Raw genomic sequence first — 18,174 nt, 5'->3', positions numbered from 1 at the left:
ATGTGATATAAATATGATATGGATTTAAAGTATCGTATTTGTATTACTGTCTCACAGTAATTTTCTTTGTTTTTCTTGAAGCATTGTTGGATGGAAATAAATTTTCTCATTGAATGTTGAATGCAACATGAAAGTTTCATAAATTCGGTATAGTACACGTTCAATTCTTAGATGAAATCTTTCATACAATCTTGATAATCTTCTCCTTGGGTCAAAAATTTTTTGACACATTTAACGCAGCTTTCCATTCTTCCTTATCCTAAGTGAGATTTTTCATTTTCACGCATTTTTTCATCCCCACGTCTTGCATTATTTGGTCGGTATTTTTTAATCGCGGCCTTCCACTAGGTAGCTTTCTTTTTAACAATCTCACCATAACTAATAGCATGATTGTTCCATCGTCTTAGCTCTTCTTTCCGAAATTGTTTTCAGTATAGTAGTTTTTTCTCCTGATTTCCAACACTCTTTCATTTGATGTCTTATCTATTCATCTAATTTTCAACGTCCCTCTATAACATCACATTTTATAGGGTTCCATACCCCGTTTCCCCTCTTCTCCTAGAATCTATACCTCAAATCCATACAACGATACACTCCATACATATATTTGTTTCAGCCTTTTCTTAAGTTCTATGCAAATGTTTCCGGTTAGAAGTTTTTGTTTTTCTACGAGTTATTTAACATTTTCTTCGAATAATAGCTAGGGTAACCCAATGGTAGAACGTTCAACTCTGGTGCGTGAAGTCCCTAATTTGATCTCGCCTCGTGCCAAGTATATTTTTTGGTGGACAAACACCGTGCGCCTGGGTTTTCTCGGGGACTCATCTGTTTATTCCCACTTTCTTCATTCCACTATTTCGTTCAATCTCATCCTTGCTCTCTCCTTTAGTCTATATCGCATAAACGTGGGACGCAGAAGTGGAAGACTTCATTTCATTTTCGAATGATTTCCTCGCCTGAGCTTTTCTGAATAGATATTACATATTGCCATAATTTTTTGTTATTTCTTCCTAAATAACAAAATTTATTAATTTTGTATCAAATAATTTCCAATATTGACTTTCATTCTTCTTATTATTTCATTTCTGGTATATATATCTCATAAATTTTTGTTTGCTTTGTTGATCTTTATGTTGCATTGTTACTAAGGACCAGTTGCATTCTGTTTGGAACTGCTCCTAATTTTTTCTCACTGTCTGCTAACAGCGCGATGTAGTCAGCGAATCTCAGCGCGTTTATTTTCTGTCCCTGAGCAGTTTTTATTAGATTATGAATGTCCTTGATTTCTTTTGCTACTTTTTCAATGTAGAGATTATTACAAAATTGGTGACAGTGAGTATGCTCATTTGATCCCTTTCTGAATTGTTACGTCTTCTCTCTCCCTTACATTTATTATTACCTTATGTTCTTTGTACAGATTATATATTATTCTTTGTTGCTTATAATTTTTCCTGATTCTTTCTACATTATCAAACGTTTTATCCAAGCACACAAATGATACGTGAGTTGCTTTTATCTCTCAAATTCTTTCATCCATGAATCCTTTTAAAGTAAGCGTTGGTTATGCAATACGTGATGGAGAATATAATGTCTAATCAGCTTTAAGGAAATCTTTCTAAAAGATTGAGCACCTTTAATACTGCTTAGAGAGCCTATGATGATATATGTTAGAAGGATTTTAAGTAAATTTTCTGTTAAAAGAATTTTTTTTTTAAATATCAAACTCTATCAGACCAAGAATTGGATTAAAGTATCAATACTTTAAAAGGATAGACTTTAACAATTTGATAGACACAACGTACTCACAACTGAGGAATCATTCAAAAAATTAGACTAATAGAGCGTTCAGGGCACAAGAGATTAAAGTGCAATGACCAAAGTCGTGAGATGAAGATACAGAAAGTTTCTATTCTCTGTTTAAATATATTGAAAAGTGCACACGGTTTTTAAATTATAAAAGATATTTACAATATTTAGATTTGAAAAGATATTTACAATATTTTCTTTTAGTATTGAAAGGAACTTCAGGTAGAGATCTTAAATATGGAATATATATCCTTTGGATTCGAATCCTTTGTGCACTGAGCGCCTCAATTATAACATTTTTAATTTTTACCAAGTTCTACAAACACTGAATTTCAAATTAGAGCTGAAAAATTTGCAAAAACCCTTCCAAATAAAGTATCATTTTAGTTCCAGAAAAAAAAAAAACATTATCACTTCGAGGTTGTTACGAACAAAGGTAAAACACATAAATAGTGCAAAAGCGGTTGTTGACTTCGTTTTGGTCCAACATAACTCATTGACTTGTCAACTTATCTTGATACGTTTCGATCTTGTTGACAGGAAATAATATTGATAAAGACTAGCGATTTTATTACAACCGTACACGGGGTAGTTTAGTATTTCCTATTCAAAATAAATATCTTAAACATTCAATAAGAGTCACATACATTGTTTGATTTATGTATTTCAGGTTATGGAAAACAGTGCAGAGTTTTTTCTTAATGTGAGAGTTTTTAGCATTGTAATTATTAATCATTAATGTTAATTTCGTTTCGAATAACGACAACTGTATGAAAATAGGCCTAACTGATGTTGTTGCAGACAGGAAGTCATTAAGTCTTTAGTCCAACGTTGTTAATAATAATCGATTAATCAATAAGGTTTCGTGTTCACCATTTTAATTAATAGTCATCAATCTTAATCTTTTAGGAGTAAATAATATATTGTAAACGATAATTAATTGATCGTTAATGTAGCGTTTTAGCACGTAATTAATAGTAATCAATCCTAATTTGTTTGAGTAAAGAATATATTATACTTCATAGTAACTATTTTATGAGCAGTTGATTTCACTCGCATTAATAGTTTTTAATACTTTCAAAGAAAGAAACAAACAGATGTTTAATCATAACCAAGAAAATTATAATAATTTATTACCTATATTTGCAAAACTTCAACCTCTTTCATCTTGGACCTAATAGTAGTAACTGAGGTGTTAAACTTGAGCAATCTGCCTATATTTTTGTACCTTCAACTCGACTCGAGACACTGATAAGCAAAGTGAAGACGTAACTTTAAGCAGTGTGGCGTTAAGTAGTTGTGTTTTGAATTCATTCTATACTAATTACCTTGAACAGTCAGCGAGAAATGTTCTTTCTGTTTGGTAAAATTTATTTTGAGAGTAACGGTGGTATGGTAGGAATGGCCAACGATGGTGTGGCTGGAACGTACAGTAAATCACTTTCTTTTTAATTTACTGAAAACTGTACTCAAAGTGTCCTTCCATTCTGAAGTTACTTACGAAACTAATTTCATCAAACGAAAAGAACTTTTGTCGTTGACTGTACCAACGACTACATACTTACAACACATAAGATATTAGTTCCCAACATGGAAAAAAGATGTAAAATCCACAACGATGGCACAGAATGGCGCAACTCGAGTTGCTCGGGACGAACTACATGAAACGTGTAAGTTCAGTGTTTGGTAACTTGATCCTAGTAAGTTTAGTCCAGTATCTATTTTATAAAAATCTATATTTTCCTTTCTTTGTTTTAGTGTCGATAACTTTTTCTGTGTGCGCACGTGCTTTTATGTACACTTTGATTTCTTCTATTCATGTTTGTGCACAGCCGAAAAAAAAAAGGGAAATTCGTTTGGTTTGCAAAATATAGTCGCAGCTTGATTCTTAAGAATGAAGATTTGCTTGTGATTTGTATCACACTTTCTCTGTTGTCCTCTAAATTCTTTCATTTCGTAACGGTTTTGAATTATTGTGAACTTGAAATTAAGTGAACAGTTATGATAAATTTCCTTATTGAACTTTCATTTGTTGACTACTAATATCTTTCATCTTATAGAAAAAACTAATTTGGTCTTAAGAGTTTTATAAAAAGTAATTTCCAAAATATTGTAATGTTGTGTAAACAATAGCATACAGACAATTTCAGCAAGAAGGTTCAAGCACTCAATTTCAGGTACTTTCAAGATTAGCTTGATTTTGAATATAGCAAATATTTATTTTCCCATGATATATTGCTACAGGTTGGGGTAAAACCCCTAAACCTCCCTTGCGTACGCCACTGTGTATGTAGCTTGTGACAATTAGTTTGTTCCATGAGAATATTTTGCTATAGCTAAGTGAAATCGGAAAATGTTCAATTTTACGCGAGTACCCACGGTCGTCCCGTGGATAAGGTGAGTGGGCCTAGGTCTGTTTTGAAAGAGGTGCACATCCAACAATAAAAGAGTTAGATCCTTCAGTAAAAATAACAAACATACTATTTCTAATTGATTTTTTGAATTAAATTAATTAGAGATGAACCATTATTTTGTAAGAAATTTTTTTACAAGTTTATATTACATTATATTAATGTTGTGAAGCGCGATCATAGTATAATATCATTATCATTTTTATGAAAATAACAAAGTTACGCAAAATATTTTATTCATGCTGGATATAGAATCCTCATCTCCATTACTGACCCCCGTAATTAGGTTTTGTGCCAGGCATTGCAAGACAGGTAGGGTTGACAGATTTTACGTTTTGCCCGTAAGCTTTATGTTTTTCTGGCACGTTTTACTTTATACATTTTAATTTTCTTCGTAAAACGATTTCTTCCGTTCTTTTTAAATATATAGAAGAAATGATGACTTTGAACAGATTGAAAATGTTTTAATAGCTTAATGAGAATAAACTAGAGAAGCTGAGTCCTCACACACTGTTGGCAATGCAAACCAAGAATGTGACTTAGCATTCAAAGAGGTTGTGTTTTTAACTCTTCTCTAACTTACATCCCAATCTTATTTTAAGACTAATTTTGTTTTGGCATCGTTGACTTTGTCTTTAACATAGTCTCGATCATATCGTACAGTTTCGATTGATCATGATATACCGATGTCAGATAAATCTCATTAAAACATTTGAAAGTAGAACTCCAAGTGGTTGTGAATTTGATATGCCTTGCAATGATTTTTTAAACTATAAAAAAGGACTTAAGACTGAAGAGATACAGTATTCATTAAAATACAATTAAACGACAGTAAAGAATTGTGTAATACATTTGGTTGGTTGGATTTGAGTTAGTGTTAGGCTATTTTACAGATTAACGTGGGGTTAGAATTACATGAGCTCCCATCGTGAATTGTAATAGGCTAAACTTTACTGTTTTACTATTTTTATTGAAGTTGCGTCAGTTTTCAAGTAAAATTATCTTACGTTACTATGTAAAACCATATGTGTGTTTATTCTATGTAATTTCTCAATATTAGACATCTTCCTTTTCCACTAAAAATCGTAAAATCATTTTTTCTGATAAATCTAGCAACCCTAGTGCGCTCTTACAGCAATTTCCTCATCATTTACTTTTGCCACATTAAAATACATCTTTGAAAGTAATGGGAAATAATGCTGATACTTACTTTATATTATGTTAAATTTAAATGAAATCTATATAACTATTGTAAATAAGAATTGTAGTCAATAATTATAACGTTCTAGAGCGATATTTCTTTAATAGTTTTTTGTTTTCTTTGTATTCACAGGCAGTCCACTGGTTTCGCATGGAAGTTCTATTTATCCTTACAATTCAAATGTTTATTGTCGTCAATTCAAAAACGAATATACACATCGAACATGGCGAGAGCAACTTTCACGAATTTATGACGTCATTAGTAGCTAATTACTTTTACGATAAAAATTGCTTAGTCACATTTCAAGATGATACTTATTCATGGGAAAAGTATCAACAAGGTGGACATCTATATGGGAATTATACACCAATCGTTCATATAAGAGAAAGTGCTAGCCGAGATGTTGAGTTGATTGATGTAATGAACAAAGGGTGTGGTACATTTATTGTTATATCGAAAAACATTTCTAAAACATTTTTTACTTTAAAACGCTGCTTGGACTCATCCATCCAGCGCATGAATCGAAAATATATCGTGCTAAGTGAAGATAGTGATGAGAATATGAACAAAGTTCTCAGTCTGAAAGTAATGCAATTCTTTCCTTATATTTATATCGTAAAGCCAGTAAGCTCGACCTTCTCATCTACGAAATACGTTGTACTATCTCACAGCTTTGGAAATGACTTTGTATCAAAAAAGTTAGAAGTGGTGGCTACGTGGGACAATTACAACTTCATAGGCATCAACAAATTAAGTGTCGATAAGTTAAATAATTTGGAAAATATATCTTTAAGATTATTGTGGGTTGACTTTCCACCTTACTCAACGAAAATAAGAGAGTCACACGATGGCACTGATTACCAATTACTAACTGCATTTTCCGCTAAGTATAATTTTACTTGGAATATTTGTGAAAAGAATCTTCTATGGGGTAAGCCATATGATAGTCCGGAAGATGATACTTACCACGGAAACATGAAAACTGACAAATATCAGATTGTTGTTCCAGGAGATTATATTACATTAAGCAGAAGAATAAATCTTGATCAGACAATATCATACTTGCAAACTAGTTTAACATTTTTAACACCGAAACCGAAACTCTCAAAATATATTTGGTCCATATTTTTCCCTCTTGATAATAGTACATGGATGTGCATAGTAGTGTTAGTGTTTGGGTCATGTTTTCTGCTATACTTATTTTCAAATTTAGAGTTGCATGCGCTTCACTTGCAAGATAGAAGCCATACGGAATTAACATACAATTTCATCAATGCTGTCAGAAGTGTAATGGGAATAGGAACAACGGAGAAGACATACTTCTATACTGTAAGACATTTAATGATGTGGCTTTACATGACCTCTTATATGTTAACAACTGCATACGGTTGTAACCTAATATCCTACCTCACTCTACCTTTACATACTAAACCAATTAATACATTAGAAGACTTTGTATCCTCAAATCTAAAGTGGGGAACAGACGATCCTGGATGGGTTGATTATTTTGAAGAACCAGCTGGCAAATTGATAAGAACGATATCTAGGCGGTATTTTATTATAAAGAATTTTACGGAGTTCAACAGTTTAGCGAAGAAACGTGAAGTGGCAGTAATGGTAGAAAAACTTGTAACAGGACTAGTATCCAACATCTACTTTCTTGAAGATGAAACTCTTGCACATTTGTATCCGATGAAACATAGTGCCATATTCTTCCAAGTAGCATTTAATCTTCCTAAAGGATCAGTCCTTATAGAAAAATTTGCTAAGTTTATTCCTTATTTGAGAGACTCTGGACTAATTCTCAAATGGCAGACGGATATTATTTGGCATCAGAAAACTATGTTAGTTGATAACATTGTTCAATCAACGGACGACTTTCGTTGTTTAAGCATTGACAGTATAATCGGCACTTTTCTTGTGCTTGTCATTGGATATGCTGTATCTGTGTTCATTTTTCTTGGAGAATTGCTCTTAAATTGGCAACTAAAAATAAGAAAAAAGAGAAAATAGAGGATAGAGATACTCCGTCAAGACTAGTACAAAGCTCTTTGTAGCCTGAGATGTCAGGGAGTTTAGCTTTTAGTATAACAATGCGTTGTTATTTAATATGTATATAGAACATCTTGTGCTTTGTTTCAGTATTCTGTGATCGATACTTCTGTTTTGTTCCAAGATTGCATATTAATTCGAACTTTGGTAGAAAGTATGAAGTTTATTCTCTATTGGAAAGTGACAACACTTGGTGAAAGGAAAAGTTAATCCTGAAAATGTTTAGCCTTGGAAACTGTATACTTTGTAACTTCATCCCTGATACTGCTGTAACAAATCTTGGGAAATCTTGTTTATGCTGTTTTCAAGGCAATTCATCATGGAATTTCTTTTCGGAAACACATTTTACACAAATACTACAACTAAGATATTTACAATCTGAATCCCATTATACGAAAAGGACTTAACAACATCAGAGTTTAGGTTTAAAATTCATTCCACCTTATGCAGAGTCGTTCTGAGGTATGATTACCGTCATACTAGAGGTTTGACTACTGCAGGAAACATGTTAGTTAAAATCTTTAGTATGGCACTAATCACACCGTGCAAAACGACTCTCCTTGAGGCCCTATTAGTCTAACAATAATCAACTAACCATGCAACTGATTACGCAGAAAAATGTAATAGAACCATTTTGTAATATTTTTTACATTAAAATCTGGTGAGTTATCTGGCAACTTAATTTTTTGGACATGTTAAAAGAAATCTAATTTTATTTTTAATATATGTATGTTTATGGACTAAAGAGTAAGTAGTTAGAACCAAAGAAATGTTCATGGTGTTATGCTCGTAAATAAGAATATCTTTTTCTTGGATGGGCATAATATAGGATAGCCATAAGTCATGAAGGGGTTTCAAAACAGCATACTCCTGGCATATGTTACTAATATGTATTAAATTGCTTGTATTATGCGTATTATGTAAGGAAGATTCATGTTATTTACGTGTGAAAAAATAATTTCACGGAAGTATCCACCATTGTTCAGTTAGCACGCATGAGGTTTTGCCACATCATTCGTCATTACACATTTTAATGTTGTTGAAGTTATCACTTGGATTTCTGCGTGGATGCTCTTCTTGAGTTGCTCTAGTGTTGAGGTTTAATGGGATATACCTTCCGTAAGATGTCTCCAAAAAAAGAAGCCTGGTCCTGGCAATTCCAGTTATCGGAATGACTGAATTTCGTGAAATGATTCGATATAAAAAAATGTCCAAAGAAGTATCATCATGTTTTTAGCTGTACGCACTGTAGCATTACCTTGCTGGAATCAACTTCTGGTCACTTCTTAACTGCAGGGAGCAAAAACTCTTACATCATTGCCCGGTATCGAATATCAGAAGTTTCTCACCGACCAACGTAGTCTCACTACGTTGCCATTGTCATCTTCGACGAAGTAAGGCCCAAATATTTCCTGGGACGTAACATCGCACTGTACGGTATACTTGACAGTGAGTGTAATGGACGCTGATAGATAGCCTGTGGATTCCTAGTACCCGAAAATCTGCAATTTTGTTTGTTTTCGTATCCGTTGAAGTGGAAGTGTGCTTCGTCACTCATAATCAAACTGTCAATAAAATCCCCGTTCTCACAAACCAAGTCCTGATTGCGCGTAGCACATCTGAGGCTTTGCCGGTTGCAATTGTTGCACTTTATAGGGACACAATTGCAAATCATGTTTTAAAATGCAACACAGTATCGTTCGACACAATATGGCCAGTTTGCCTTTTCGTGGTAAACGCTGATGCTTTTTCAACACTTTTTAGCACCTGTTCCATTGCTTCCTATGTTCTTGCTGAGCGTGGTCTTCCCGATCGCGGTAAACCAGCTACCATACCATGCTTTCTGAAACGTTTAAGCAAATGACGAATTGATCCAAAGATACGCAAAAAGCGGCGATATGCTCTTTGGTCAAGACAGTTGGCCATGGTTTTCAAACTAAAGTCCAACGATTTTCGTTCATTGTGCAACTGAATTTGACCATAGTGATCTTCTTGGATATCTTACTTCACGCAATCTGAAAAGTAAGAGCAAAATTGTGCTTAGAAAACTTTTTCCCACTATTATTGCGATGGCAAGAAACGTTTAGATTAACCTTATCCTAATGAGCAATATTACATGTTATAACCCTTTCATGAATTATGGCTCACTCTGTGTATCAGAAATGTGAAGAGTACGTTTATATTTAATAATGTTGGGAGTAAAACAACCCCAAAATCTTAAGTTTTCGCTCGACAAAATTATATTTTAGGATAAGTTATTGTGGGTCATGGTTTTTCAATTTTAAAGAGAACAGCTGTTTTTTTTTCTTTCTGGTGACTTTGGTAGAGTACTCTCTGAAGATGAAATTTATAACCTTTTAAATTGCAAATTTAAATTTACAATTTACTCTGAAGATGAAGATGAAGTGTCAGATAAAACACTTCCAAATGAACATTTTTACAAATTGAACTCTGTACAAGAAACTAATATTGTTTATGGAAAATATAAACACAATTTCTATAGCAAAAGTCTTTCTGAAATTAACAATGAAATACAATCACTCGAGCGAATGTATATCAATTGAAGATTTGTATACAATGAGAATTTGTCTTTCGTTATATTGATCGAGTATCTTCAGGAACATCAAGAATCAAAGTAGTATATTCGGTGTTATAAAAGAAATCGTTTCAATTGGAACAAATTCGTGGTGCTACGTAGTGTGGTGAAAGAATGATCTGTTCTATGGGAGGTGATCTAGATGAAAACTAATTGCAACTGATTCAAGTATAATGTAGTTTGCAGACATAAATAGTGTGTAACGTTCATCAAAACTTCCATACTGCATAAGAACTTAATATAAAATTCCAAATTTGATATCAAACCACAGTGTAATGATTTAGTTCAATGGTTCCCAATCTTGTTTACCTGGCGCCCCATTCGCAAATTTAATTCTCAAAACTTCAATAATAATAATAATAATAATAATAATAATAATAATAATAATAATAATAATAATAATAATATACTAGTTTCTATTTATTTTTTATTACGTAGAAATTTGAACTCAAATATGAAAGACAAAATACCTAACATGTAGTGACTCTGAAGTTTGCTAAAGCTCAATTATAAATTGTTATACAAGTGGTATTTTATTTTTAATTTCACAATTTAACACTCAATAATGTCGTAAAATATTTTACAATATCTGCGTTCCTTTTTCTGTTGAATCAAAAGCTAATAGAACTCCTTTTCCATATAAATTTTTGTTTTTGTTATTCCGTCAACTACTGTCGGTTCCAAATGACAGGTTAAAGGAGCAGTAGAAAATTGTTTTTCAAATAACATGTTTGATTCTGCAAGGATGCGATGACGAAAAATTATGATAAAAATGTCCACGCTGTTACTAACGGGACTATGCTTTCGGAAGCTTGAAATCTCCCTGACTAGTAGCAAAAATTCTGAGAATTCTGTAACTTTTCTAAAAATTTCAAATTCCTTGACTCTTCCAGGATATCTCACTCACCTCGCCACCATGTATTGCAAGTAATACAAATCTCCACATAAGAAAGAGTAACCAAAAGCTTCCTGTAGTTTTTTTATTTAATTTTTAACACTGATCATTCTTTTTCTCATTTCATTTCTCATTTAATTATTTTCATTTCTGGTCTCGAAGGGGGGTCCGGACCCCCCGGACCCCCCCGTGGCCACGTTCCTGGTGTATATAAATAAATAAACAAACAAGTTGTACCCGACACTGATCTAACGTAAGATACAATAATTGTAGCAGTTATTATTTAGTTGTTAATGTCAGCTGGCATCGTACATAAATAATATTATATCGTAAAACTCATCTAATTTGTAATTTATAGAAAGAAAGTAAAAATAAATAAGAACGAGTAAAAGGAAATAATCGGAGAAAAACACAACTATTCCAAATTAATTTTCATTGCATAGAAACGATTACTTTACTTACTTCATTAAATCGGCCTTCAACATTAGCCGGGAAACAGACATGCAGACAGAGCATAAGATTAAAAAAAATCAACGAAACTGCAAACCTAAGATAGAAACGCATTGAAGAGACCGTTCTCATCGCCAGGAAATCAATTTGCTGAGATATGGACGCTTTATCGCTCGAAGAACGCCATACGAAACTACAAATAAGACCAACGATTTGTAACATTAATCTTTCTGTCTCCAAAAGTCTGTCACGCAAGATCTCCGTGTGCGAGCTCACCCTATTTTGTTCAACTTAATCATAGAAAGACAAATTTAATATGAGGAAGAAGATTTCCAACTCGTAAAAAGACTGTTTTACAATTCTTTGGATCCTTCAAAGTATTTAGAAGATACCCTCGACGTCCTCCCGAAAAGAGGGAAGCCGCCGAAAAACATCGCCCTCACAGAAGAGAAGGGAAAAGACGATTGATAGCCGCCTATGATGCTGGGACCCCGACTCCTTACTGGTGACGGCACAGGATTGAACTTCTAGCAATTTTGATGTCCAATGAATTAGAGGACTTTCCATTCAGCTGTGTGGACTAAACAAGTGCCACCGAACAACTTCTATAAACTGTGCAGTAGTGAAGTGTTTGTGTGAGTGTTGGTGCCAATTACGACGAACTGGAATGGAAAACTTTAAGTCCGTAAGTAGTAAGCATTCATTGACATAAATCTGAATCTATTGCAGTTTCTTTACAAATGACTATAACTCTGCTGTCCCGCCTGAATGTCTGTTTTTAGGCTAAGTGTTGTTTTCAGTCCGACACTAATCAAAATTTTCTAGAAACTAAATTCCAAATTAGATTCATTTTAGAAAACAAAGGTACTCGCATTGAGCCTCACACACTACCTTTGCTATTAATGAGTGTTTCCTTTTGCTCACAATTTCCTCCACGAAATTTGTGTATCTTTCATTTACTCTAATAATCTCCCTCGTAAAATAAACATGAGGATACGTTCTAGATTTGTAGGCATGGAAATCTCATCTGGAAAAGAGCGTTTAGTGTGCGCTGTGCCCCTGAGCCCAGGTAAGCCTCAGTAGCATAGGCACACAACGATATTATTATTACAGCACTAACATGTAGAAAAAACATATGGAAAGTCAATAGGCAAGAAAAATTTGGTGCAGTTCCGTCCTTGTTGAAAATTAGTTTGTTATTATCTTCATGACAGGCGTGTTATTAGCCAATGTTCCAACTTGTCTAAGTAACTCATGAAGCAACACCTTTGTTATGAAAGGAAAATAGCATGCAAACCTTACGAAAGCAAGCTGATTAAACATGTTAATCTTCGAGAAACCATTGGCATTTCCTACTGATGTGTGAGGATTTTCTAATTCGGAAATTCACACATAGTAATGATTTATCTTACCAGAAATTAGGAAAGTTTCCCTGTCAGTGAACAAAATATTATAAGGAAATCCATCACCTTTCGACTTCAAAATTCAACACAGAATCAATAACGAAAATGCCTATGTTTTTCACTAAGCGTTTTTACTATTTACGGTCAATATGATATCAGGACAAGTCTTCTGCGTGGAATACTGAGACAGTTTGAGTTTTTGTTCTGGGAAATACCAGTATTAATTTTATTTAAAAAACTCCTAAATATTCTTGTACACAATTCAGACTCGTGCAACGGTCCAACATAGTACCTTTTTTTAAAGCCGTTATTCTAGTATTGTTTGATTTGTACGGATCTCTGTGTGATATTTCATGCAAAACACGTGCAGAACAACTACAATCGTACACTTCCAACGAATATCAACACCGTTGAAATAAATGCTTTCAGCACGTCAGCAACTTTCGACCAGGCATAAGTAACTTTTAATACAATCCATGGTCAGTAATCATTGCAAATATTATAGTGTCTTTTCGTATCCTGAGTCTGACTGTAAATTGATATTCGTTGGAATAAATGCTTTGTGTTCACTTTGGAACACCATGTTTTCACACTGTTCTCTTCTAGAGGAAAAATTCAAATTTTTTTCTAACGTCTATAACGAAAGAAATTAGTCTAAATATCTCAAGAATGTTATAAATAGAGGATCTGCCCATATGTATCTTCATCCTATTAAATTGGTGAAGCCAAAAAGCAACCGAGCATCGGCACGTCTGATTGGCTACTCTCGTTTATGCCATCGTCTGATTGGCTATTTTCGTTTCCGCCATGATTGTTGGCTTAAAACATTGCGATCCTATTGGGCGGAGTAGTGGGCAGAGTAGGGGTAGTGAAACTGTGACGTATGGCTTCAAGATTTTGTTGTAGGGGCAGATCCTCTATTTTATAAGATCCTTGAAATATCTATCTATCTTTGACGGTTTGGGATTTCTGATATTCTAAACGAAAGTTTTTTTATCCGGTATATTGAAAATTGTATACTAAGAATTAAGAGATTACTGCACTCTGATATATGATGTGCTAATCTTTTTATAAGCAGCAGATTATGCTATTAATAAGTATAGGAGTCTTATAGAATTACCCTGTCTGCCGTTCATCCACCTGATATCAGAGCAAACAAATGCGAAAGATAGCAAGTAACGTTTATTTGATACGTATTCGATACCGAGAATCGGTTCTGATATTTTTCTTTGAAGTAATTGATACATACAAAAATATTGTTTTCAGAATGAAAAAATATATCAAATATAATAAAAATTACATCAGAGGTTTACGTAATTAGCCTCTTAGACCAAAAAAAAAAAAAAGTCAATCATATCTATGTCAGTATCTGTGTTATTATCACAGTTTTTTTAGTAATTCTATTTGGGAGGAAAGGGTTTTGTTCTATATGATGACAAAATGAAATGATAAAGGAAAAGCACGATAAGATGGTAAAGTAAAAAACAAGGGAGAGAATTCAGATAATTTATCTATAAAAACTTTATTCAGAAACAATGTTAAGGACTTCAACGAAAGCGCTAAAAAGTATAAAATAACAAAAGCGCTAAACAGCAGATAATAATAATAATAATAATAATAATAATAATAATAATAATAATAATAATAATAATAATAATAATAATAATAAGTACAGACTTAAAACATTTTAATAGCTATTGATAATGAATTATTTTCAGTTTTTAAGCACTTATTATTATTATTTTCAGTTTTGTAAGCTCTTTTGTTGATGTTCATTATTTTTTTATCATTTTATTTTCTGCTGTTTAGAGAGTTCTTGACAAGGATGTTATAAAATAGAGGATCTGCCTATACGTATCTTCATCCTATTAAATTAATGAAGCCAAAAAAACAACCGACCCTCGGCAAGTCTGATTGGCTACTCTCGTTTTCGCCATCGTCTGATTAACTACTTTCGTCTCCACTATGATTATTGGCTCAAAACATTGCGATCTTATTGGGCGGAGTGGGCAGAGTAGGGGCAGTGAAACTGTGACGTATGGCTTCAAGATTTTGCTGTAATAGCAGATCCTCTATTTAGGGAAAAGCAAAAGGTTTAGGGTAGGGACATGGAACGTACGTACTATGTTACAAGGAGGAAAATTAGAAAATCTTAAAGAAGAAATGAAACAAAATAATTTCGATTTGGTAGGCGTTTGTGAAGTTAGATGGGAAGATAATGGGGTATTGAACAGCGAAGGATATAGAATGTTTTACTCAGGTAATGAAAAGGGCGGTCATAATGGAGTAGGAATAATTCTTGGAAAGCGCTTAAAGAAGAAAGTAGTGAAAGTAGAATTTATTGATGATAGAGTTATGATGTTAAGACTTAAAGGGAAAACGAAGGATCTAGTGGTGATACAGACATATGCACCGACGACTTCGCATGCAAATGAAGAAGTAGAGGAAAATTATGAGAAAATAGAAGAAATTATAGATAGGGAGAAGAAGGGTGCATGCATAATTCTAATGGGAGATTTCAATGCAGTTGTGGAAGAAGAACAGGAAGGTAGTATCGTAGGCAAATATGGTTTAGGCGAAAGAAATGAAAGGAGAGAGGGACTGGTGAATTTCTGTAGACAGAATTCACTAGTAATTGGGAACACTTAGTTCAATCAGCACAAGAGAAAAAGATATACATGGAAATCACCAATAAACGGCGGAAGATATCAGATAGACTATGTTATGATTCAGGACAGGTAACGGAATAGCTTAAAAAACGCGAAGACCCTTCCCGGGGCTGATATTTTCTCTGATCATAATCTTGTGCTGACCGAAGTGGATATTCAACTGAAAAATGTAGGCAGAAGAAAAGTGGGTAACAAAGTGTTGAATACTGAAAAGTTGAAAAACGAGGAAATAAGAAATCTTTTCGTTGAAAATTTCGAAGAAAAATGTTCAAAAGAGGAAAGGATAGGCGCAGGTAGTAATGCACGGTGGGAACATTAAACGTAGAAGAAGCAGTAGGTTACCGCGAACACAAAACTGCTAAGGAACCATGGGTTACAGAGCAGATGTTGAAGAAAATGAGGGAGAGGAAGATGTGGAAACAGGTTGATACAGAAGAGGGCAGAAAGATGTACAGAAAGTTAAATAATGAATTACGAAGAGAAACAGACAGAGAGAGGGAAGAGTTTTACAAAAGAAAATGCGAGGACATAGAAGAATTAGAAAGAGTTAGGAAATATGAGGAAATGTACAAGGAAGTGAAATCTATGGAATTTCGGAGGAAACAAGGGGGTATTATGATGGCAGTAGAAAATAAGAATGGGAAGGTAGTCAGCGAGAGAAATGAGGTCATAGGAAGGTGGAAAGAATACGTTGAAGACTTATATGAGAGTAGGGATAGACCATGTAGCCTAAATGTTGAAGTGGAAAATGAAGTAGGCAAAGATGATAAAGGATTTAGTATTCTTCGAGATGAGTTTGGAAAGGCTATATCCGAGATTAGGAATGGAAAGGCAACCGGAATAGATAACATACCAATCGAATTCATTAAAAATATAGGAGACAAGGGAAAGAAAGAATTGTGGCGACTATGCAATGAAATATATGAAACAGGAGAATGGCCAAAAGACTTTCTGAAAACTATCATGATACCGATGGCTAAGAAATCGAACCGAAAGAGATGTGAGGATTATAGAACTATTAGTCTCATATCTCATGCAGCCAAAATTCTGCTCCGAATACTGAACAGAAGGTTATATGGAAGAACAAATAAAGATGTTGAGGAGGAGCAGTTCGGGTTCAGAAGAGGCAAGGGCACAACAGATGCTATTGGATTATTAAGGGTGATCGGTGAAAGATTTATAGAAAAAGGGAAGGAGGTGTATGTTGTATTTATTGATCTAGAAAAGGCTTTTGACCGCTTGAATTGGGAATTGTTGTTGGGAGTTCTAACAAAGATAGGGTTGGAATTGAAAGATAGAAGACTCATAAGAAACTTATACATGAACCTACAAGTAAGTGTTAGGATAGGGGAAGAACTGACGGAAAAGAGTGCAATTGGAAGGGGAGTTCGACAAGGATGCCGCCTCTCGCCAACACTATTTAATGTCTATCTAGAAGAAATAGTGAAAAAGAGCCTATATGATGATGATGGCATTTCGGTAGGCGGTAGAATGATTAGATGCATGATATTTGCAAACGATATGGCGCTTGTTGCGGAATCTGAAAGGAAAATCAATAAAATGTTAGAAAAAATGAAAAAGGACTTTGAAGAGTATGGGATGAAAATAAATGTTAGAAAGACAAAAGCCATGGTGATTGGAACGAAGGGGTCTGTGTCAAATATAAAAGTAGGAGGGGAGAAAATAGAACAAGTGAATAGTTTTCGATACCTGGGTAGTGTTCTTAGTAATGACATGAAATGCGAACGTGAAATAAAAGCAAGGATAGGAATGGCGAAAGAAGCCTTTAGGAGGAAGAAAAGTCTGTTTTGTGGGACCTTGAACAAAGAGTTGAGAAAAAGACTCATAAAATGCTTCGTGTGGAGTGTTGTACTGTATGGGGCGGACACGTGGACATTACGTAAAGGTGACGAAAATCGACTGAAAGCCTTCAAAATGTGGTTGTGGAGAAGAATGGAAAGAATAAGTTGGGTCGAGCGGAAAACGAATGAGAGAGTGTTAGAAATGGTGGGTGAGAAAAGAACACTTTTAGATATTATTAGGAAGAGGAAGAGCAACTGGTTGGGACATTGCCTAAGAAGAGATTGTATCATGAGGGACGTCCTAGAGGGTATGGTGGCGGGAAAGAGAGGGAGGGGGCGAAGGAGACTACAATTTATGGATGATATTAAAACAGAAAGATCATACGCGAAGACGAAAAGGTTAACGGAGGACCGTGGAACATGGAAGCTTCTCAGCTGCGGCAAGTGACCTGCCAATAAAGGCAGAATACCTATGATGATGATGATGAGGTTCTTGAAGTCGACTATTTTTCTTTTAAGTTTATTTAATTTTCCCATTTTTCATCCCAATAGTTCCATTATATACCTAAAGTAAAGATAAGTCATGGCGAAAGAAACATGCTAAATTGGTCCCCGAACTACGGAATTATTCGTGACTATACAGACAATATTAACACTACTAGCTATTGAGAAGTTTCATGGTCTAACTCCAAAGACTCTCATTAGACCCTGACAAGATTTATGTGAGAATGTATCGTTTTCTAATTTGTTTCCTGAAAACTTGAAAAAAAAAAGTTAACCGGTCAAGGCTAGCACATGGGGTTCCTGGTTCAATCACAATTCCTACGAAGAATTTTTTCATCTACCTTGCTTTCTGCTGTCCTGACTAGGGATGCAAGGGCTCGGAAAA

The 18,174-nt window shown here is 34.2% G+C and overlaps 1 protein-coding gene across 1 annotated transcript; it reads left to right on the top strand.

Moving 5' to 3' along the window:
- The first annotated feature begins 3,434 nt into the window (after positions 1-3,434).
- Positions 3,435-7,431, top strand: LOC145665465 (ionotropic receptor 21a-like). Its single transcript, XM_081732774.1, has 2 exons — positions 3,435-3,506; positions 5,551-7,431. The coding sequence occupies exons 1-2, from the start codon at positions 3,435-3,437 to the stop codon at positions 7,429-7,431; spliced, it is 1,953 nt and encodes a 650-aa protein (XP_081588900.1).
- The last annotated feature ends 10,743 nt before the right edge of the window (positions 7,432-18,174 follow it).

This window comes from Thermobia domestica, chromosome 11 (genome assembly GCF_964235325.1).
Source record: "Thermobia domestica chromosome 11, izTheDome1.hap1.1, whole genome shotgun sequence".
Lineage (NCBI taxonomy): Eukaryota > Metazoa > Arthropoda > Insecta > Zygentoma > Lepismatidae > Thermobia > Thermobia domestica.
This window is presented reverse-complemented; position numbering and strand designations above follow the sequence as displayed.